Consider the following 24,798-nt stretch of genomic DNA (forward strand, 5'->3'; position numbering starts at 1 on the left):
GAGGATCGAACTGACCTGTTGGGCGTATCCGTGTTTTGGCATAAACCAACTGCGGACCCACCCTGTAGCTGGGACTCGTGGATAGGTCAATTCAATTTGGCAATCACTCTGAGAGAGAGATGTGATCCACGCGAATTATTAAAACCTCCGGGTGTCGTACACGACAATCCTGCCCCAAAACCAGAAGTCGTGGGAGTGGATGAAGATGCTGCAGCAATCGCAAATCGTATTGCACGAAATGACGCGGCGGTCCGAAGAGTCACGGAAATGAATGAAGAGCGCCGGGCGAAAGGTCCCAGCAGAGTGGCACCAGGAGTGTATTATTACGAGGTTGAACAACGTGTTAAATCTCGTTTATTTTTCTCGCTCGGCTCAGAAGGGAGGAAAAGATTCCTCCAAAGTTATCCGCATGCGGATCTGAGCGCATTATCATTTCGGGATTTCCACGAATTCTGTGTTTTCTTGTTCAGAAAGGAGAAAAATTTCATCATCGAAGGTATGCAAATATACAACGCGGTACATTCAGACCGAGAAAGTTTGGAAGCATTTTATCTGCGTTTGACGGGTCAAGCCGCCCTGTGTGGGTGGACAATTGATCAAGAAAAAGAAATCGTAAGAGATATCTTCATTGCCAAAATGAGATATAAGGATATTCAGAGAGAATTATGTATTCATCCAGGTGCTACTCCGGAGGATTCTCTGAAATCCGCGTTACTTCAAGAAAAAGGAGCACAAACGGCCACCGATTTGCAAAGGCAACTTGGGAGTTCGTCATCGACGGGCAATTCCTCCCAGTCAGGTGCCATTTTGGGTCAAAACTCCCGGATAAAACAGGAACCCACCTTCTCTGTCCAGGGTAAGAAACTTTCTGACAGGATTAGTCGGGCACAGAATAGTAAGCAAAAGGGGTTCAACGAAAAATCGAAGTCGTGTTACTTCTGTGGTAACAGATTCTCAGCAAACCACAAGCAGAGTTGTCCAGCCAGAAGTGTAACTTGCAGGAACTGTAACAAAAAAGGCCACTTTGCCAAGTGCTGCAATTCTAAGAACGTTGCGAACGTAGAAGCTGAGTCAGACGAGACAGTGGAAGAAAATTGCAATTTCATCACTTCCGATAGTGAGTCGAAATTCGCTGTTTTATCTGTAGCAGCTGGGAAACCAAGTCTTCCAATTAGGTCAGTGAAAAAGTTGGAGGTGGTCAATGCCGCCTCGGGCAAGTTACGCTCTATCCAGATTACACTACGTTGTGGCAAGACGTTTTTTAAGGCAACAGTGGATACTGGGAGCCCAGCTTCTTTCGTGAATAAGAAGACAGCAGACTATATCCTGAAAACTGTACCTTCAGCCAAGATCCTCACGGTACAAGAAAATCCAATCGATACAGTATACGTTGACTATAATAGGAAGAAAATTGAATTGATGGGTACGTTAATTATGGATGTATCATCTTTGGGATGGCATATCAAGTCTGCAAAATTCCTTATTTCAGAAAATTGTACACGTTGTTTACTGAATTTAGATTTGCAACCCCATTTGGGGGTAAGAACAACGCAAGTTATGCCAGATCGTCCTCTGGTGGGAGAAGTCTCCCAATCAAACCCGAATTTAATGTCGGATTCCTGGAAAACTCACTTCCACCAAAAATTTCATCGTGTATTCAATAGAGTCGGCAAAGCCAAAAACCACAAAGTATTCTCTACTTTCAAGTCTCCACTCGTTCCGATTCAAGAAAAGGGAAGGAGAGTACCGGTGCATATTCAAGACAAAGTTGGTCAGGAAATCCAAAAACTAATTCAAGAAGGACACGTGGTTAAACTGAATAAATGTACAAGTGAACATTTCATCTCTCCGATCGTTATTACGGCTAAGAAAGATGGCTCTGTGAAATTAGCTATGGATGCTAAACCTATGAATGATCAAATTCATAAGAACCATTACCAAATGCCGAATTTGTTGGAACTGTTGGACTCAGCCGCCCAGATAATAACATCGGACACTTCAGGAGAAGTTTGGTTTACATCCTTAGATTTAAAATACGCATTCAGTCAGATCCCGCTCAGTGAAGAAGTTAGTCGTCATTGCAATTTTAATATCGTCTGTGGAGAACAAACTGGCACGTATCGGTTCAAACCGGGGTTTTATGGATTAACGGACATGCCAAAGGAATTCCAAAAAGCGATGGATAATACTCTACAGGGTTGGTCAGGAGTATTTTGTTTCCTGGACGATATTCTGATTGTCTCGAAAGGTTCAGTCGAGGATCACAACATTCTTGTAGACAAAGTGATAAGTCGTCTGGATGAAGAAGGTTTTGCTCTGAAACTTTCGAAATGCGACTTTTCTATGAATCAATTATCTTGGCTAGGATATGATATCGATTCAGAAGGATACAGACCGAAAGGTTCTAAGATAGAGGCAGTACTAGCTCTGGAACCTCCAAGGACGCTTAAGCAACTCCGTTCGTTCATGGGCATACTCAACCATCTACAACGATTTTTGCCGAATATCCAGGTACATTCAGACCAATTACGCCCGTCTTTGAAAGCAAGTAATAAAAGTAAATTCGTGTGGGGGGATTGCCAACAAACCGCGTTTCGTAACATCTTACAATTGATAGCGAATATTACAAAAATGTACCATTATGACCAAAGTCGGAACTCGCGGGTGAAATGTGACGCTAGTCATAGTGGTCTGGGTGCTGCATTAGAGCAAGAGATCGAAAAGGATGTTTGGGTCCCAATTGCTTTTGCGTCACGCTTTCTAAATGATCAGGAGAAGAAATACAGCACTAATGAATTAGAACTTCTAGCAATCGTATGGTCGTGTGAGCATTTTCGAACTTATTTGCTGGGAAATCATTTTGTAATTTTAACTGACCATAAAGCAATTATCTCGGCGTTAAAGACCAACCGAGGTAACAAAACTCATCAGTCGCGTTTAACCAGATGGGCCGATAGATTATTGCCCTTCAATTTCGACATATTCCATATCTCCGGATGTAAACTGGGTATAGTGGATTATTTATCCCGTTTCCCAACGTTCGATACCCCGCGACCAAGCAGTTTTGACGAACAATATGTGGTTAAATGTATTAACCGATTCTTTGATGCGTGTGAATTTTTGGATGAATGGGCCAAGTGTTGTCCTGCGATAGAAGATCCATCGATTATTCAGAAAAATAGCCAGAGCTCTGCCGCATCTAATACAATTAATCTAATTGAGTCATTGGATTCTGGTCAGCATCGGGTATATTGTCCCGATATGGATAATTCAATCGCTGTATCTAACACGTTTGGTAACTTATCGGTAGAGGGCGTCCTAACTCCAAACATCCCAGTTACATCGAATGGCATAACATCGGTAGAGGGCGACGAAAATTTAGTCATTAATCATACTGGCACTTTCCGTCAATTTACTACGTTTGACATCTCTCCGCTAGGGGGCGTCAAATTTGCTGGTTTGAAATTTAACCAATCAGCGTTGAGAGAAATACAGCATGCATTTGTCACTTTCTCAGCATGGATTACACATTATCTGCCAATTTTGATCTCACTGTTGTTTATTTCTCTGGTCGTTAGTGATTGTGATATATTGTTGTCGCTCATAGAATTTATCGCCTTTGTCTCATCGGACCGTATCTCTTGGATAACAATCGTATTATTGGGTGTTTTCCATTTTCAGACAGCTATGGATTCTAATACCGGTGCCAACAACAACAACACGAATGACAGCTTCGAACAGCTTTTAAACCAGTATCTCCCAGTCACTCAACCCTGGTTTTCTTCTGATAGGGCTCGGCCGCGGTTTCGCGCGGGGGCTGTACGTCCCAGAAGGTCGACAACTGTACAACGCGGAGCAGAGCTGAAGAGTCAGTATGCCCGTATATTAGCAAACTTCAGGACAAAAAGGGCCGGGAAAACTACTGTATCGAATCGTCACTCCCAGTCAGTACATAGTTTAGAAATACTGAAGACACCAGTGGTCGCTAAGGACCAGAAATCGCTAACCGGGTTGGTGGGTATTTTGGACTCCGATGTACTGTCGGAGCTTACGGACGAAGATGCCAGTCTATGCCTCATGAAACGAGCGATTATCAATCGGGACTACGAAGGATTTTGCCGTATAGATTCTTACATAAAATATTTTTGGCATTGTGCAGCGGTGGTTGATGGCTGTATTGTCATAGATAATAGGATTGCTATACCCATGTGCCTACGAAAACCGTTATTGTCTCGACTCCATAGATCGCATGCGGGTCAGTTGGCCATGGTTGATGCTGCGCAATATATCTGGTGGCCCCGAATGCATCAAGATATCGTCCAGCTTTGCAAGGATTGTTCCCAGTTCACAAAGTTTGGTAAAAATTTGAAAGCGAACGCTTCATTTAACTCTTCGAAACCTTTACCCCTTTTGTCTGGCCCTAATGAAGAGCTGCAACTCTATTACGCAGGCCCTCTCTTTGATTCTTTTGGTAACAGTATGTATATCTTGGTCGCGATCGACCGCTACTCAAAATATCCGTCAGCTATGATAACGCGTTCTACGGGAGGACGGAAGATTATTAAATTTCTTAAATAGTATATCCAACAGCATAAAATCCCGAAATCTATCAAAACTGACCAATATTCTGGTTTTAAAAACAAATTGGTGCAAAATTTTTGTCAAGAAAAAAATATTGCTCAATATTTCTGCCCAGTGGGGGACCATCGTGGTTGCGGTTTAATAGAAAGGTCGATTCAAACGATTAAACGTCGTTTAGGTGCCTCCCGGTTAAGTTCGGATTTTTCAAATATTCAAGATACTCTTAGAAATATTATTGAAGATATCCGGATTACAAAAAATTCTGTCACTGGGGTTTCACCGTTTGAACTTCATTTTGGCCGTCCTCCGAATACGGAGCTATCCATTGCGGCTGAACGTTTATCTACGGGCGTTAATTTAGACAACCAACAATTGGAAAGGGACCTTTTAACACCCGAACAGCGTCGGGAGCGGGAATGGCATAACATCGGTAGAGGGCGACGAAAATTTAGTCATTAATCATACTGGCACTTTCCGTCAATTTACTACGTTTGACATCTCTCCGCTAGGGGGCGTCAAATTTGCTGGTTTGAAATTTAACCAATCAGCGTTGAGAGAAATACAGCATGCATTTGTCACTTTCTCAGCATGGATTACACATTATCTGCCAATTTTGATCTCACTGTTGTTTATTTCTCTGGTCGTTAGTGATTGTGATATATTGTTGTCGCTCATAGAATTTATCGCCTTTGTCTCATCGGACCGTATCTCTTGGATAACAATCGTATTATTGGGTGTTTTCCATTTTCAGACAGCTATGGATTCTAATACCGGTGCCAACAACAACAACACGAATGACAGCTTCGAACAGCTTTTAAACCAGTATCTCCCAGTCACTCAACCCTGGTTTTCTTCTGATAGGGCTCGGCCGCGGTTTCGCGCGGGGGCTGTACGTCCCAGAAGGTCGACAACTGTACAACGCGGAGCAGAGCTGAAGAGTCAGTATGCCCGTATATTAGCAAACTTCAGGACAAAAAGGGCCGGGAAAACTACTGTATCGAATCGTCACTCCCAGTCAGTACATAGTTTAGAAATACTGAAGACACCAGTGGTCGCTAAGGACCAGAAATCGCTAACCGGGTTGGTGGGTATTTTGGACTCCGATGTACTGTCGGAGCTTACGGACGAAGATGCCAGTCTATGCCTCATGAAACGAGCGATTATCAATCGGGACTACGAAGGATTTTGCCGTATAGATTCTTACATAAAATATTTTTGGCATTGTGCAGCGGTGGTTGATGGCTGTATTGTCATAGATAATAGGATTGCTATACCCATGTGCCTACGAAAACCGTTATTGTCTCGACTCCATAGATCGCATGCGGGTCAGTTGGCCATGGTTGATGCTGCGCAATATATCTGGTGGCCCCGAATGCATCAAGATATCGTCCAGCTTTGCAAGGATTGTTCCCAGTTCACAAAGTTTGGTAAAAATTTGAAAGCGAACGCTTCATTTAACTCTTCGAAACCTTTACCCCTTTTGTCTGGCCCTAATGAAGAGCTGCAACTCTATTACTCAGGCCCTCTCTTTGATTCTTTTGGTAACAGTATGTATATCTTGGTCGCGATCGACCGCTACTCAAAATATCCGTCAGCTATGATAACGCGTTCTACGGGAGGACGGAAGATTATTAAATTTCTTAAATCGTATATCCAACAGCATAAAATCCCGAAATCTATCAAAACTGACCAATATTCTGGTTTTAAGAACAAATTGGTGCAAAATTTTTGTCAAGAAAAAAATATTGCTCAATATTTCTGCCCAGTGGGGGACCATCGTGGTTGCGGTTTAGTAGAAAGGTCGATTCAAACGATTAAACGTCGTTTAGGTGCCTCCCGGTTAAGTTCGGATTTTTCAAATATTCAAGATACTCTTAGAAATATTATTGAAGATATCCGGATTACAAAAAATTCTGTCACTGGGGTTTCACCGTTTGAACTTCATTTTGGCCGTCCTCCGAATACGGAGCTATCCATTGCGGCTGAACGTTTATCTACGGGCGTTAATTTAGACAACCAACAATTGGAAAGGGACCTTTTAACACCCGAACAGCGTCGGGAGCAGTGCGATAGCCGACCGAGGATAAAAGTGGTCAGGAAGGGGCAGTCAAGCGCGATGGTGTCTCCATACTTTGGTGGATCTACGGATTCAGTGTCAGACACTCCTCACTACCGCGCTCTGGAGAACCTGGCACATTCCGCCAATCAGTGGTTCACTTTGAAAAAGTCACTGTCCCATCAGGAGGGAGTCAAAGCCCTGAAGACGTTGACGGAGAGAAATCAAGTCCTCGCCGCCACCCTTCGATCTAATTTGTCAGCTGGTACCCTTAGATTTAGGAACCAGATGCAAATGGATCAAATTCACCCGTCGTTGCCAAAACGTAATTTGGATTATTTAGTATTGAATGATCCAAGTAAAGTCGAAATTTTTAGGAAATTTCTAAATAGGAAGTCTGGCCGAGAACTTTTCAAACCTTTTAAGGGCAAAATCGTGCGGATTACTGGGTCCACATATATTTCTGATAAGGGGAAAGTGATTAGAAGAAATCATCTGGCGGTACGTCTTAAATCAACCGACTTAAGTTTTTCAGGCAAACAACTTACGCCTGTCAAGAAGGGGCAGAAACGCCCCATTGTGTCATCTTCTCCGTCATCATCAGAAGACAATCGGCCCCTAAAACAATCGAGTTCTCGCCAACACATCACAGCTAAAACGAAACAATCGAATCCTCGTCAGCACATCTCAGCTAAGACGTTACAGATCCCGGCTCGTTCGAAGTTTCCATCTGCCATCTTCAATTACTCATTCGCGTGGTCAATTTGTGTCGACTAAATCGAAACAACATTCAGTCTCGGAGGCTCCAGGAGTTCAGTTTATCCCTTCTCCGCAGCACTCTACTCCAGTAGTAGACCTGACAGTATCATCTTCCACGTCTGGAAACCAAGGAACGGAGGTTCCTATTAGTATTCAACCGAAGTCGCCTATTTCAGTCATTAAGTCACCTATTTCAGTCATTAAAAATCCTCAACCGAAGTCATCTTTTTCAGTCATTAAGTCACCTATTTCAGTCATTAAAAATCCAGTATGCTCAGCCCTCATCCCTATTTCGTCAGATGAGGAATCTTCACTACCTAAATCTCAGGAAGGTACTTCTTCAAATGTGGCAGCTTCGGGCTGTTCCACCCAAGGCGGTCCCGTCATAATCTCCGAACCGGATGGAAATGTTTCATCCTCTTCGAATTCGTCCCGTGCCTCTTCTCGACGTAAGAAACAGACTACATTTTACGGTAGCCCCATTCGACATTCTGTGAACATTATTCAGTCTCCTTCGATGTCTACACCTCCGTCAGCTCCTACTTCGCCCGACAAGAAAGTTCGATTTGTGGTGGCTAATTCAGACTCTGAGCCGATTAACCAAGCAGGACAGTCTCGGGTGGTTCTTCCCGATAACTCCGAAGGTCTATATCGGAAATTCACACGTTTCCCCAAAAAGAGTCCTTCCGACAATCCTTTGCGTCGGGCAGATAAATAAAACTTTCGTCTCTTTATTTTCAACACAAACTTTCAAAACTCCTGTTTATCGAGTCACATCAGTTAATTTGTAAGCTTTCAGTGTTTGTTTAATTGTTACAAGCCGTATTGTTTATTGTCTGTGCGGGCATAAATTTGTTTTTGTTTACATACCATAAAGAAATTCAAACGTTGTTTGAATTTTCCCGAGAGGGGGAAATGTGGTACGGCGTAGTTTAGAGATCATTATGTTATTACTATTGTGCTAGCTATCTGTGCTAAACTCGCCTTTGTCTATCAAGGTCGTGACCGACCTGCCAATCCGTTCTAGTTTAACACATGCCTTTAACACATGTGTTCTCTTTCATTCTTCTGCAACTTATGAAAGATTTGAGTTGTATTTATTTCATTGTCATGACATAATCTAAATACTAAACTATCTATATTATTTACATTACTATAAACATAAACAAGGAGAATAGATTCTTGTTTTACAACTGTCTTTTATCATTCCACACTAGCTAATTTAAAAAGACAAGTTTGAATTTTCTGGTTCAATTTTGGATTCAAACTGACAAGATTATTGGTGCATGAGTTCGAAATTTTGTTAGTGTACTTATTCGCCATCTCATTTTTTTCCATACTGGCCATAGAAAAGTGACCAATCTTTCATAAGTGAATTACTAAACGTTGTAGGAGGTAGACCAGGTAAACAAGACTCCTTAAATCTGATTTTCACAGTTCGACAGCTGTTTGGTTGTTATTAGATTTGAGAAAATCTGTTTGCTCAATTCATCGTTAAACACTAGTTAACCTCATTTCATAGTTGTTATTCATTTTTTTCTCAATCAGTTTTTTCCTGATAATACTTTCTTAATACATTATCGCAAGCATTTTCAATGTTTCACACCGACCGTTGGCTTAATTGGTAGGTTTCACCAGAAGCTTCATCAGCACTAATAAATAAAATTCTCAATCAGCATTGTTTTCCCAAACTCAGTAAAACTAAAACTATTCTCATCCGCTCTTGTATTGACAAGATGGGATGGGCAGGAATTATGCAGTATTTTTTGCGCATTTTCTTGACTATTATCAAAAAAGTGAAAGAGTCTACCTCATTGAAGGTTTTTCCGCCATGATTTGAGTTTGAACAAAAATTCTATTCAGCTCTAACGGTGTCGATTCAAATTGGATTTTTTGTATATTCAGACTATTTTATCCCAGGGGAGTTGATGAGAGAGCAAGAGTGTTCACATTTTGATCAACATCTCCGTATTTGGATTTTCTGCTGTTTGAAATGCTGAGTATTATTTGAGTAATCAAATCAACCTACAAGAAGTGGTTCTATCAGTCAATTTCTTTTTTCAACTAATTTGCTAGCGCAACAAAGCACCGAAAAGAGTGCGTCATTAGGTTGGGGTACCGAGTATTGCTGAATTAGGACTAAGGCTGTCCTGAGACGCGTCCGAAAAAGATTGTGGTTGGAAAATGGCAACTGTTAACGAAAAGAAAAATGAAAGGTATATATTTAGTTTCTTTTTGAAAGTCATCCCCTATAACTAATACCAAGTGCAGATTGCCAAACTTTGCATATAATAATTCAATGTGAGGATTTATCAGCAAACCTCGATTCAGTTTAGAGTGATTTCTGAAGCGCAAAGCGGCGCCTACGCTACGTGTTTAAATGAAACTGAAAATTTCATGTCCCTCAATTGTCTCTAGTTGGCCAAACTGTCAGCTTTTCACGCCCCAAAAATTTACGAAAAATGATGAAGGATAGACCATGAAATTTAAATTGAGCTCAACGAATCAATATACTTCGATGGTATAAAAAAATGGCTTCCACCTTTTTAAAACTAAACAACTTAGCACCATACAGTGTCACTACCTATTTTTTGTTACTTCATCAATTGAAAAAATTACTACTTAACTTAAAACACTTCTATAATTTAACTACATTTTGGACCAAAATAACAAAAAAACAGACTTCAAAGAGTACTCCGGTAAACATCGAAAAAAAGCTAGAACAATTTTTGCCATAGAAGCCAGACAATTTTGCGCAATTGAATTTGATTGAGTTCTGAACAAAAATGGGGAGGAGAAAAATTTTGTAATCGGGTTTTTTTTTTGTTTTTTTTTTTCTGTTTTCCAAGAATTTTTTTTGTTTTTCACCAGCTGGCACAAATAATCATTGGAGATATATGTGTGACATGTCACTTAAAGCTCTTTTAATCGTGAATAAAAAAAATCAAAAAAAATCTCAGTGTGAAGAACGACTTGGTTTGAAATTAAAAATTTTTTCGTCTAACTCCGAGCAAGCGAGCAGGCTCGCAATCGTTTATTTTGATTGTTTGAAAGCTTAGAAATGGTTAATTTGCAAAGCAAAAACATGGATGGATTCATTTAAAGTTTGTTTTTGAGATTTTTAGCGCCTTTTTGAAAACAAAAAACGTCAAAAATTCAAAAAACTGACAATTTCGTTATTTTTGTTCTCAGTCATTTTTCTACAAGTTTGTTTTTTTATCTGCTCATTTATCTATCATTGTAGAATTGAGCTAAAAGTAATTTTTCCTTCAGATCCTTCTATAACACCACGCATAATCTACTATACGTTTTTTTTAAATTGACGTTTTTTATAAGACTAGTGTCGGAAGTATCGGTGCTACTTGCACAGCAACAGGCTATCCTTGTTTTTCTTTGTGAAATATGGTAACTCGATGAGCCGAAAATGTTTAATGTGTGTGCGGAGGCGTCTTTTCGCAAGCTGCCCAATACTTTTCCTTTATAATGGTTAGATCCGCTGTAACAAGATTGGATGCCAAATCAAACTCATGGTCGCCTCTCTTTGGATCCAAAGGAAGGGTGAGAAAAAACCTTCACGGTTTGGCATCACGCATTCAATGTAGATAGACTTTAGAACCTTTCAGTTTTTTCGAATTTTGGACAGTTTCTGTCGCATACATTCTAATTTTTCTGAACAATCTTATGATAGGTCTCGCCGATCTTTTATTTTTCTTTCAAATGCAGTGGAGGGCATTATGTTAAAGGCCGACGCTTACTGGTGATTTGTTTCGCAGCAGACAGAATTCATTGATTTTTTTTATGTAACTCTGTGATAGATGGAAAAACAAACTGATAAATCAGCGCTGTAGATTTTTTAAAATAACCTAAGAGCAGCTGGCCCAAAATGTTTCAAAAATTTTTCAAGCCAGCGGTTTGTTGCTATATAGATTGAGACCTGCAAAATTGATCATGCCTTGTTTCGATTTTGTCGAGTTAAAAGGTGGATATGCAAGCTGGTGCGAGACTTGATACTATCACACGAACTGAAAACAGCTGATAGAACGTTTTAGAAGTAATCTTAAAGAATCCATGCATTAAATGGAAATGTGATGTTTTTGCAACACTCTCAGTAGTTTGGGATTACTACACAAAAATGTTTTCTGGTGGCTTTTTGATCCACTGTCGAACTGATAAAACTTCAGGAATCTCGCAGTTTTGCGCAACAGTGATGGGTGGCATAGTTACGCCTAGCAGCTTGCATGTAAGTGCAGCCTTTCAACTCAGTTTGCCTTTAGTTGGGAGGGCAAACTGAGTATCCATATCATTTGTAAGTTGTTTATTACTGGCAAAAGACAACCGGCAACTACAACAAATACGATCTCTTTTTAAGGCTTGAAGACTTCTTGAGCATCTAACTTTCTCGCTGAAAAATCATGATTGTGCTCTCAGCGGGTGTCAATCAACTCATTTTTTCTTTAATAATTGTGTTTCAAGTTTTTTTAGCACCTTCAAATTTTGGTCAAATTGTTTTATTGCTTGAAATGAAAAATGTGGCCCGATGCTATAAAAATTGTTTGTTTTTCGATGAAAGGGTGATTTTACAAGAAGATTCAATTAAAATTTTCTCTAGTGTTTGCAAATGTTCATGACATGAGCGCAGCATAAAATGACTGTCAGAAAATTGTATTAGTCAGAAATATTTTGTAATAAGGTTACAAACTGATAATTGCACATTTTTCAGTGATCATGTTGTTTTAGTAAAACATCAAATTGAAATCAAATTACAATTTTGACCATAAGAGTTCTAAGTAATTCAGGAAGCCTCATTCTAGCAAATACAAAAATCAGACTTTTCAGAATGATAGGCGCGTTACTTGTATGATGATTAACTTTGGTGTGATACTAGTTAAGACTAAAAGAAAAAATGTTATGCTTGTTTTTTCTTGCCAACGAGTGAGGTGAAATTGGACTTTCCTAAAAAAACATAAATCAAAACCAAAAAAAAGAGTTTTCACTATGTTTTTAGTCTCTTTTTTTAATTTGTAAACCGTATAAAGTTTTCAAAATCGGTAAATCAAGCAAAACAAAAGCCAAAAAGTTTTGAGTTGATGTAAACAATTTTTAGTTGTTTGGGTGCGTTAAGCAAAAACTTTTCTTCTCCATCAGCTGCTACGCCCAAATTTGCTGACAAAAAAGTATGATTCGCGGAAAGGTCAAGTTTTTGGTTTGTTGACAGTTTTTTTATCGAAATTCTTTGATAATTATCTAGCCAATACTGATTTCACAAGTTTAGTCGAAACAACATGTTGTTAAAAACCTACCTTTATTTTTGGCTACGCCTAATTGTTTCAAAAGAAAGATATAGCCTTTTAAGTTTTGATACTTTGCTTGTTATTTAGAAATTATTTGGCTCAATTAGAACACTCGGGTTCAGTGCATAATCCAGAGAATTTTCTTTGCTATAGCGGCCAACACCTGCTTTTAGGAGAAAAAGTTATGGATTTCGGAGAGTCAAATTTTTAAACTATTGGCCGTTTTTAAAAACATGTAATATTTTTACATGCAGAAGCGGCTACTCATTAAATTTTTGTAAGCGAAAAATTAGGCCCTTTCAAAATCCATAATCTCATAATTTTTCAACACTTTTCTTACTTATTGTAGGAGAAAAACACATCAAGTTTTGGACCGTTTTTGATAGTACCTATTTCGTCCCGCATCGGTATAACGAATTCAAAAAATATCAAACACAGAACTGAAGTTTAGGCTGGCTGGGCCCCGAGTTTTCTTTTATTGATTGATACATACAAATAATTCAGTTTACTTAGTTTCCTTAACATGTGTTATAGTTTCCGGCTTGCTTGTGTTTGTGTAGTATTGCAAGTGGTGCAAAGCTCAACTTCTCCTTTGTGTAGTTATCAGTGTTTTTTCTACAAAAAAACTTCAACAAAAAAGAATCAAAAGGATTCAAAATTTTAGTATGTACTAAGAAACTGCTTATTTTATCTAATAAAGCTGCATTTTGGCTTTTCATGGACGCTTCTAAGTGTCAATTCATTTGTTTTATCAATTCAAAGATTGTACTACCCTGTCAGAAAGCAATCCTTGCTTGAAAACTATCAAAACTTTTAAAATGCATTAGAGCCTCACGCTTCGTTCTTGGTTTGTTCAATACAAGTTTGAGAAAAAAAATCGTTATCATTTTTTGATATATTTTCTTCGTATTTTTCGGAAGTTCGAAAAAAAACATTCAAAAACGTTAAAAAAAGTGGTATGTCCATTAAGTTTTTAATTGATTCAAGTCATAATTTGCAAAACGTGTGAATACGTATGGTTGACATAAGAAGCTTTGTATAAATGAATCATCTGTAGCGTAGAAAAGAAAAGTTTGCCTTCCACGCAAGGCCTGAAAAGTTGGTCAATTTTCGGTTGCAAAATCAATATGAGATTTAAAAGTAAGTTCGTTTAATACAAAAACATTGCAAAACATTGCAAAACACTTGAATTGAAGTACAAAGAGCAAAGTAATCAGATGAAAAACTACTATCGATTTTCTTCATTAAGTTTTTTCCCGGATGGACTCTCAAACAATTTAATTAAAATCTACTATTCAGTTTCCTAATCGGCAAACTGCGCTATCTAAAATCTATCACTTTTATTATGATGACAAAATTGGTTCTGAAAGTAATCCTCGATGGACTCCAAATGCCAAAGAATCATGGGATGACTTTTTGCAACTTTTTTTATTTGAACAAAAAAAGAACATGCTTTTGTAATGTTGTTGGTAGTAACTATGATTAGTGGTAGCGAATGTTATTTTTAAAATATAAAAGCAAAAATCATCAATATTTTTTATGGCACCATTTTCGATGTAATCAATTAATTCAACCACAGCATCCACACACGAGTTTTTTGTCTGAAATTGAAACGTTTTTGTAGATAATTTTTTTAATTCTGGAAAAAATGAAGATTTGATCAAAAAACATTTGTTTGAAATTGTTGCTTAGAAAGCTTAGTTAACTTATTGGTCAGAAAGTCTCGAGAAAATCTTTTTTTCCACCTATGAGAAGCAGCTTTTAAGAAAAAATCTTCGCAAATAAGCTGAATGAATAGGCTGCAAATTTTGTCTGGTCTTCTACTGGCATTGAAAAGTTTGGAAATTTGTCCATGAAACTATTAGGACTTGGTTATCTTTTGTTGCTCAGCGTATATTTTGTCTTTTCAACCTTTTTTTGAAAATATGGCAAGATTTTTTGATGATTTATCAACTTTGCCTAATTTTTTTGCCGCTTTTTATTATCAATTGAGGGAATTTGCAGTTTTGTAGGAGTGTGGAAGCGTTTTTAACATTTTTTACCTGCTTGTCAAAATTTTTTTTTTTAAATTTCTTATCGATTACTTTTGTTGCAAACTTTCTACTGTTTGAATTTTAAAATTTATATCTTTCTGTAGGATTCTAAATCTCTTTTTAAAATAAAGTATCACAATTTTTAGAACATTTTTTGAGACATCTGTAATCCGTGCTAGCTTTTTACATTAATTTTCTTCGAGGGAAATCAACTGAAAGATTCTTCCAGAAATTACAATCAGGATTTTCAAATGTATAAAAAGCAGACAGTTTCTTTTCTCATGCAAAGAAAAAAACTCGTTAATGTTATTATCTCGATATAAGTTATTAGGATTTTGACCATTTTTTTCGGATTTTCAGGTTGCATTAGATATATACAAAAACCAAACTACTCGTATATCAGGGTAAAGCCAAGGTTTTTTTGGTTACACCCCTCTGAATGATAAAAAAAATGAAATCTTTTTCTACGAAGTTTGCTGATTTTCCTTAAAAAGGCAGAACTGATATCCCGAGCGTTGAATCAAGCTAGAAACTGGCAAAAAAGCAAACTTACCGACATTTAGAAACGCATTTAGCATCCTTTTAATGAAATTTATGCTCAGAAAAATGGCAAAAGTTAGATTAAAGGGTCAGTTTGAGGCTCCATCAATTAAAAATGGTTCGTTTTTACCAGTTCATAAAAATATAGTGCATTTCCTAGTAATAGTATCCCAATTGTAAAATAAAAACTTTCTCAATTTTTCATAGTTTAGGGGCGGGTATAACCGAAAAGATCCCAAAGCCCTGAATGTTCCGATTGTCCCTTAATTCATATCGAATAAATTTTGGGAGAAGAAAATTTTAAAAACCTCTAAATTTAAAACAATATCAAAGTGTGAAATTTTGAGTCGTATCAAATAAATACGAGCGATCCCTTAGCTAGCCTCAATTCAATTTGGAACGATTTTGTTGTGCGGGATAAATCGCCACGCATGGATAATTCGCGTTACGCTCTCAGCAATATGATTAAATTCTTGAAAGCGCGCATAATTTAATCCAGAACGCGGCCAATTTGGCAATTTTTAAACCCCCAGAACTTTACAAAAAATTGGAGGTAAATATCGTTTTAAACTTGAACTCAAGAAGTCAATATCTTTAATGGGGTATAAAAAATTGTGTTGAAAACTATTAGTTCGATCGGGAAAAACTGACTGAATAAAAAAACCACACCAAGCATAAATATTCCGTTTTTTTCGAAAGTGATTAATATGTGAGCCAAATAATGTGTAAGTAGCTGCTGCTAAACAATTCATTTTATACATTGCATTGCAGATCTAGTGTAGATCTAGATCATTCCATTTAAAATTTTAAAATTAAACTTTAATTTGTTCTCTTTTTTTAAAATGTTTCTGAATACGTTCAATCAAAAATCCAGCATTATGAGGCCAAACTGTGCATTTTGTGCGTTGTAAGCGGAATCCGCAACTTGCCAAAATCGGAATCCGCAACATTGTTACTTTTCTTTGATCGTTACAGGTATTTATACAAAATTTACGTTACAGGTATTTGTGCGCGGAATCCGGGGAAGTTTTGTAAGTGGAATCCCTTTACAATTTAACAATTTTGTTTCGCAGAGAACAAGTTGTCAGATTTTTAAATCACAAAAATGTTACAATATGATGCTCACCAATTTTGACTGGAACTCTGCCTGATGACTGTGCATGCACTGCTGGTGTCTGCAGACAAAAGAAACACAGTGTGGTCAAAATAATCCGAGAAGTCATGACGCATTAAAAAATAATTTTAGATAAGGATGGTGCCTTTAGCAATCGATTATGTTGACTTGGTTTGTTCACTTCTGCTGAAGTTAGCACAGGTGGTTTGGTGTTGGGGGAATAAGTAGATTTGGGATAAAAGAGGAGTGCTCACAATTTATGGCAAGCAATAGGGGGAATAAATGAAACGAGGCGTGAAAACATCAATGCACCCTAAACAGTCGAAGACTGTTAGTCGCAATTAGTTGCTATTTTCGCCCTATATCCACAGACAGTTGTTCGGTGGAAATGAAAAGACACGTAGCTGCAATCGGTATCGATGGTAGTAAAAGTGAATTTATATGTGGATGAATACGGGGACTAGTGAAGGAATTTGAATGGGCAGATTATAATTCAATTTTGCAATTACACTCCCCTCTAAGTCTGGGTTGATTTGGGTTTTGTGTGGGTATTGGTGCTGTGTTGGGTTCTAGTCATCTGGGCATACCTGCCAGTGCCTGTGTGCCAGTTACAGCCGCTAATAACCCCGGGGATTTTCAGTCGCTCCAAATCCAAATCAACAGCAGGGGTCAACAAAAAAGAGTGGACAAATAAACGTTAATCTAAGCCAATATTGCCAAAAAAGGAAACAACAAATAAGGAAAATGTACTTCTTATCTTCTATGTAACTTGATGACTGGTGATAAGAGTGAAATGTCGAATAGGTAATCAGGGTAACAAAATAAACCCCGTGGGACTGAGTGTTGTTTTGGTTGTTATAGCTCCTATCCTCATCATCATCGGTCTCAACAGCAAGTCAGTTGATGAGAGAGACAGTAATCTGAAATAAAACGAACGATTATACACTTAGATGGTGGGGGTAAAAGTATGCTAATTGGCCCAAATAGAGTTAAAGACTTTTTAAAAGCTTAGCGGTTGTGCTTAGTTGTCGCGCCTACTGAAATAGCGCTGCAACTAAGCAAATGGGGCGATAAGGACAACGTTTTTAATTGTGACCCAAAATTTAAAATTAGGGATGGGACCAAAAGGTAGTAGTAGGGTAGGGGTCAATCATTTTGGACAGCAGTGGCAGAAGATCAGCATCTGCTAATTGAGTTAGTGGGTCTTCTGAAGTTCTGCTCCACTAAGACCCGTTCAGCCGATTCTAAAAAAGAAAGTACAAAAAAACGAAACTAAGTACGGCATGGGATAACCAGAAAAAAAAAAGATTTGTTTCGCAGAGAACAAGTTGACAGAAACATATTTGAGAGTGAAACAAACGGAGCGGAGGTTTAAGCATAAACGGGATGAGAGGTGAGCTTAAGATGCGATGGATAGAAAGTGAACGGTGGGTGCGGGTTGATTTAAAATGGAAATGAGGGAATTGGTGTGCAAATTGGCCCTGCGATGAAATTTGGGGAGATGAACCAATTTGGGGTTCCAAGAAGGATTGAGTGACCACACGATTTCTACTCCCCCGGGAATGTTAATTATCATGCACTTCTTTCTACTGCTCTGCTCTTCCGCCTCTTAACTTACCCACACCCTTAATCAATTTTCCCCCTTTTTGGCCGCCACCGATTTGTGCAGTCAAGGGTAAACTTTTTTAAATCAAAAGGGGGAAAAAGATGCGGCGAATTTATTGCGATAATATATTCTCACTTGAACTTGGTAACCCAATACTATGCGTTAATATAATATTACAACCTTTTCCAATAAACAAAGTGGATTTCACTTACAAATGGGAAACCAGATGTTGGAGTCTGGTGCGGCATATGGGCTGTTTACGCTCTGTGGCGCCAATTTCAATCTAGGTATATTAGTGGGTATTTCTTTTGTTTTGGAATCATTCAAAGTGGTGTTGGAGTTTGCTTAGGTTTTATGTTGTTCTTAGGTGTTGTCTGTGGGTCTTGAGTGTGTTGATTCGGTGTCCGGGGTTATCTGGCTGCTGGGTGTTTGGATGTTGGTAGTTTACTTGGGCTAAGCTATAGAATTAATTTTGACTTGTGAAGTAAGTAGCGATAATCTCATCCCTCGCGTGGTCGTGTTCGTGTTGTCATAAGTGTGGCCTGGGTGGCCTGGTCATAGCATCCGTTTGTGCCTTATTTGCATCTCTCTCCCTCTATCTCCCGGGAATCGGAATGAGCAGAATAAGTGTCACGGTTATTCCGGCACCACCATGTTATTGTGAATTAACAAATCCCCCTGCAGTAATCCTGCTTTCCCCACCAGTTAAAAATTGTTTCCCTTTTTTGTGCCTTCCAGCGCTCTTCCAGTGTTTAGATGCCAAAACATGTATGTGGAAATAAACTAGAGCAGGCAAAGAGAGAGTGGCAGAGAAAAGGCCAACTGAAAATAACAACCAACACATCAGCAGTAGTGCGATTATAACAACACACAACAAGCAAACAACAAAAGTTGCGCATATATTTATATATTTATATATATTGATAAACCAGTCTATCTTCTCTCTCTATCTGCTCTATGCGTCTGCTTAGACTTAAGTCTTCCTCTTCTCCTCTGCTGCAACTTCAGCTCAGATTCCAATATGAAAACCAGTGCAGTCCAATGTCGCTGCTTCTTCTCCTCCTCATGTGCACATGCAAATTGCTCCTCTTTTCTTTTTACAACTTGATTTTTTTGTTTGCTTTTTTTTCAAACTGTCCTGTCAAAAACAGATGATGTGTAAGCGCGCAGCAAACGCTCTGCACGGCATATAATAAGTTAGCCAAAGCATGGTCGTATTCATCAAGTGAAAATTGATTTTAATTAAAACAAGACTGCTCGTATCAGGGTAAAGCCCTGAATATTCCGACTGCCTTTTCAGGTTTATCGAGCAGTAGTAACATTTAAAAAATTAAATAAAATTTTTAAAAAATGAAAAAAAATTTTTTTCTAAAATTTGAATTTTTTTAAATGAAATCATCCCCCACACGCCATATAAAGTTTAAAAGAATAGATTTTGCTCGTTGTAACAAAACAATTATGGCATTTAAGCTTCTTTCAACCAATTTGGAACGATTTAAAAGACGGATTAAATCTCCGCTTAAGCTTACGCGTTAATAGTGCGAAATATATCGCGCGTTAATTGTCCCAAATTGGTCAAAATGGACAAAATGGCAATTTTTAAACCCTCATAACTTTACGAAAATTAATCACAGGTGAAATATCTTTTCAAATTTAAACTCACGACAACAATACCTTTTGAATGATATAAAAATTTTTGTCAAAAATGACTAGTTAAAAAGTCGAAATTTGTCTGAAGAAAAAAAAATCCACCTCGAGCACAAATATTCCGTCACTTTCGTATCGAAAGTCGGAACAATAACCTGCTAATGCTTGTGTCTAAACATGTCGATGACGTACCAGAGCACTGGCCGCATACTTATATGTATGTGCCAATACAGTGATGACAGTGGGTATTTTTCAAACATTGGGTCCCTGGATAGATGCTTTGTAGAATAAATTTTCAAAATGCCAGCACTAACATTTTGAGTGAAATATCTCTCTAAACCCCTGCCTGGGAGGTACCTCGACCAGTTTTTGCCATCTTCTGCTATTTTCGACCGAACTTCTTTCGAATAGTTTTCGACTTCATTCCAAAATCGCGACTTATTTCTTTCAATATTTTCAATGAACTAATCAAAATCTGAACCACATAGCGTTTCAATGCGGTGTCAAAAAATTCAAGCTCAAGTTCAATTAAACTCTAAAAGACTAATGATAAACCATTAGAATGGAACAGTGCGAATTGTTTTAGTGGTTTCAAATTGCAATAGGCCAAAATCCAAACATAAGTGCTCATGGTGATGTGATTCCACTTTTATAATTAATCTAACTTAGCTCATGCTTTGTCTAATTGATTTAACCGGTCACTTATGTTTGACATGGACACTTTCTTTTTCTCCGGCGGAGAGAATGCTCTCTCTTTTTTTAATCTTTTATCTTTCAGATGAACTCACTTTTATTCTTTATTTCTTTCAAATGTATCAAGTAGAGTTAGCTGTAACAAAGTAAGATTTAATCAAGGCGCAGTCAAACAACGAATCTAACGTGAGAGAAATACCTTCATTTGGCAGAAGCCTACGGTCGACCCCCCTATTCCTTGGGAAGAGTGGAGCGATCTTTTCCAACTAGCTTTTATCGCGAAGGAAAACGTTGATGACGAAAATCTACTATATCCGACGGAAAGAAATCATCCATTTTTAACCGCACTAGAGAATCCGACGGAGAACAAATCGGAAAAAAAAAGAAAACCACGAATAGAGAGGAATGAGAAAAACAAAAACGCTCCGATGACAAAGAAGCGGCATCCATCAAAACCAAAATAAAAAGATTTAACGGAATGAGATTAGAAGAAGCTGACAAGAAATTCTGTTCAACATTCTACCTAGCCCTCGGAAATGAAAGAAAGAAAAGTTTTGGTCAGAAACTTAAAAAAGTAAAATTACTTCAAGTTTCCTTCTAAGAGTTTTGGGAAAACTTAGCAACCATTTTGTCAGGAAAACAAATGTCTTATTTGAAAGGAACAAGTTGTTAAATAGGACGGAACGACAAAGAGAGTCATTAGAACATTTTTGGGCAGCCTTAGCCGAAATGGCCAAAAAATTTGAATTCGGAGACAGACACATTCGGAGACAGGCCTCGTATAAACAAACACATTTATTTCCATGGCATAAACTGTTCAGAATGCACAAAGACGAGTAAGAATTTAAAAACTCCAAATTCACAAATAAGTAAACTTCTTCTTTTTTCTGACCCCAGGAGGAACTTAATTTGGACTTCGCTAGTCCTTTGGGTTCTCACTGGGCACAAACAAATATATTTTATTATGCATCGATGGATTTTCAAAATTTCTATTAGCAAAAATTTCTACATCCATATTGACAAAAACAGTTATCGAATTTCTTCTCATCTTATTTTTAATTTTCCCAATCTGAAGGAATAATTGCTTGAAGTTCTTCAAGATATGATCAATTTCCTTGTCTTTTTTGGGCGGTAGATATCGTAATTTGAGTTTCTGAAAAACGTTTTTCTTGACCGGGCTAGCAGAGTCAAATTGAACATTTAAAATGACTTGATTCTCTTTCCCGAGGCCAAACATTTAGCAGTTTCTTGAGTTCGTTTCCTTCGCTGTCACAAAAAAGAGTTACGTTGACAAAAACAGTTATCGAATTTCTTCGAAATTATATTTTCCTTCACGGCATACCTTACTCCATTCAAGTCGATCACGCATCCTATTTTACAAGTCAGTATTTTAATCAATTTTGTGACTCGAACAATTTTAAATTAATATTTTGTACAGTCGGAGATCATCGCTCCAACGGATTAGTTGAAAACTTTGTACATTCTGTAAGAAATCAAATGTTTGGCAATGGCCCAAAAATTTCAAAAGTATAGATTACAAGACCCTATCTCAAAAATTATCTGGAACTGTCCATCTTCTCATCAATCAAAAATTAAATGCTCTCCATTCGAAATACATTTCCATAGGTAACCAAAAACTATTTGGAAACAACTTGCATCTGGTATACCTTCCAATGGATTTTTAGGCAAGAGAAAATCGATTCTATGCGAAGAAAGAGCTGGAACGCTGACGATAGAGTGGGGGATGGATACAAGGATACCGTAATTCCTGAGAAGAACCAATCACCACTGGAGAAGGGATATGAATCGGATTACTCATCTCACTCAAAACCCTCATCGTCGAGAATGCCTCTCAAGAGCCCATTCAAAGGTACAATTTTTCGGAAAACTAATGAGAGCATCGATGGAAACCTTTTTTTACAAAGAGCTGAATCAAAAAAATTGTAAATGTCTCTGGATCTACGGTAGAATTATCCGACGGAAAAACCATCAGAAAATCAGACATTGCTTTACGGAAATCGAAATCTTCTCAAATCTGATCCTTTAGAGGAAACATATCTTTCCCATTTTTTCCTAACTCTGATGTTGAAGTAAGTACTAGGCGTGCAAATCAAAGGACTACAATCTCATCTAGAAAGCAGGTACCGAAGACCTGGAAACAAATCGAACTGGCCACTTCGGGCAATAGAGGGTTTCAAGACCATCAAAGAATCCTTCCAGAAGACAGCCGTCCCTCTCTAAGATGTCGACCCTTAATCCAGATCGCTTAGCTTCAGGCAAATCGATGTTGTTTCCTTCGGAACTTTTGACATTAGCAACTGAGAATGGACAGCTGGAGATTTTCCTTGTAGAGACATGGTTAGGACAGTAGGAACATTCAAGGCTTTGCCTTGATGTACGACCAGACCAGTCTTGTTCGCAGTCGTTTTGTTTTGGAAATTCAAATTTAGTTTCGGAAAAGAACGATAAGAATTTCGAATAGACACATGCGGTAGACTGGTTGATGCTATTTAGTAAAAAGAGGTCCACGCAGAGACAGATTTACGGAGGAGGGGCAAAGGCGAACGCCCCCCTAAGAGGGATTTGACCTTGTCTCCAACTAAAAGGTCCGCTCTTTAGTTTTATTTTGTGACATCCTTTTTAGGTCAACGAGTCTAATTTTTTTTAACGGCGCATTCGGCGCCAAAATATACAAAATATAAAGGGGAGGGCGCGCCAAAAACTTGAGTTAATTTTTTCCAAAAAGTGCTTGAAAGCACATTTTTGTTCAAAAAATTGCCTGAGGCGCAGAAATTTTGATCAAAAAGGTGTCTTAATTGTGGTTTGGGAGAGCTCAGAGAATCAATTTGGTCAAACTAAAAAAATTCTTTCAAAATCCCCCCCTTGAGAAAATCCTAGATACACCCCTATTCAAACAGGATGGTTTTGCTGTTCTACGTAAGCCACTGCAATTCAGACGCCTTTTATGAAATGATTCACCAAAGTTGAGTTTTTATTGTTTCTCAAAAAAAATTTGGAACAGCTAAAAATGTGTAACTACAAATTTTATCGAGAAACAATTTTGACATTTTTGTTTCGGTTTTTGTTCTAAAGGCATGCATTAAAGCAACAATCTGAAATCTTTCACATATAAATCTTTTTTTTTGAGAATGAAAGTTTTACAAATAAAATTTTGTCCATGATTACCTTATAGATATATGTTGGTTTTGCGCTGTTTGCTTAAAGAAAAAAAATTATTTTGAGTTATTCTCTTGCAAATCAAAATCTTTCAAAAAAGTGACCTGCTTACAAATCTTTTAAGAAGCACAAGAATAGAGGAACAACCAACAATCATTTTTGTTCAACAATCGGTAAACGGTATCGGCTAGATACAAAGATTTGATTAAATGCATCTCTATGGTCAAAAAATTAATCAACTGTTGCCGAGAAGAAAGTACGAACACTTTAACTTTCAAGCTAATATGCTTATAGTTCAAATGAGCAAAACAGAAAAAAATATGTTTTGTTTTCTCAACAGACGCTTCTCAATGCGCCATGTACGAAATGATTCAGACCGAAACAAGCTCCAAACACGGTTCCCTAATGATAGAAAATTTGTGGCTTTTTTTTTCGGATCGTTTGAAAAATTTGGAGGAATTTGCATTCGGATGTGTTTAAGATTGTTTTTCTATTGCTGTTCACAATTGAAAATGGGGAGAAACCTGATATTCGGGTGTGTTTTACTTTTTTTGCTTCTTGTTTTTCAGGCAAAATCAGGTACTAAAAACAATAATTGGACTGGGTTGAATGATATAAAATTTTGATTTTTGGTCTATTTTCTAGCTAATAAGGTGACCGTGTATGCTTGAAGTAGCGCATTTAAGCATAATTCAAGCCGTGAAAACTTAGTTTTAATCAAATAAAAGTAACTTTGGAGTTTTAAGTGCATTTTGGGATCAAAAAACTCGAATATTCAAAACATTTCCGTAAAAAAAAATCAAAAAATTTGTTGAAATTTTTATAAGATTTTTCAAAGTTTTTTTTTCGTTTTGTGGTCATTTTCTTCAAAACTGTTCTACAGTTGACCTATTTTACTATGACTCTGAAATATGCTCAAGAACTTTTTTGTCCTTCTAATCTTTTTATCGCAACATGCACAAAAAAACGACAACAATTTGAAAAAAAAAACTTTTTGTATTTTTTCAAGACTGTCGTCGGAACATTCTTACTACTTTTACAGTAACTGACTATCCTTGTTTTCTTTTTATTTTGGTATTCCGCGCCAAATCAGGTACCACAAATAATTTTGGGAATGGGTCGAGTGATATATCATATTAAAGCCCTTTCAGTCGGTCGTCATTCGAACGAAATTAAAAATTTTCCAAAAAATCATCCCAGTATTGAGGAAAACAGTCTAAAATTTTCACGAGATAAAAAATCAAGCGAGCAGGGTTACAATAGCATGTTTTTCCCTAATTTAGTCCTTGAAAACTTAGTTT

The 24,798-nt window shown here is 37.7% G+C and overlaps 1 protein-coding gene across 4 annotated transcripts in view; it reads right to left on the reverse strand.

Annotated features, from left to right (window-relative positions):
- LOC134846911 (glutamate receptor 1-like) overlaps positions 1-24,798 on the reverse strand; it is a 58,535-nt gene that overhangs the window by 14,682 nt on the left and 19,055 nt on the right. For 3 of the 4 annotated variants that reach the window (XM_063864334.1, XM_063864336.1, XM_063864333.1), the window contains exon 2: positions 16,387-17,294. In XM_063864334.1, the coding sequence (XP_063720404.1) occupies positions 16,387-16,483 (97 nt within the window). In that variant the 5' untranslated portion in view covers positions 16,484-17,294. Of the gene's footprint in view, positions 1-16,386; positions 17,295-18,192; positions 18,839-24,798 lie in introns of those variants that run through there. The other variant, XM_063864335.1, reaches the window with a different exon arrangement.

The sequence above is a fragment of the Symsagittifera roscoffensis genome, chromosome 5 (assembly GCF_963678635.1).
Source record: "Symsagittifera roscoffensis chromosome 5, txSymRosc1.1, whole genome shotgun sequence".
In the NCBI taxonomy this organism is placed as follows: domain Eukaryota; kingdom Metazoa; phylum Xenacoelomorpha; order Acoela; family Convolutidae; genus Symsagittifera; species Symsagittifera roscoffensis.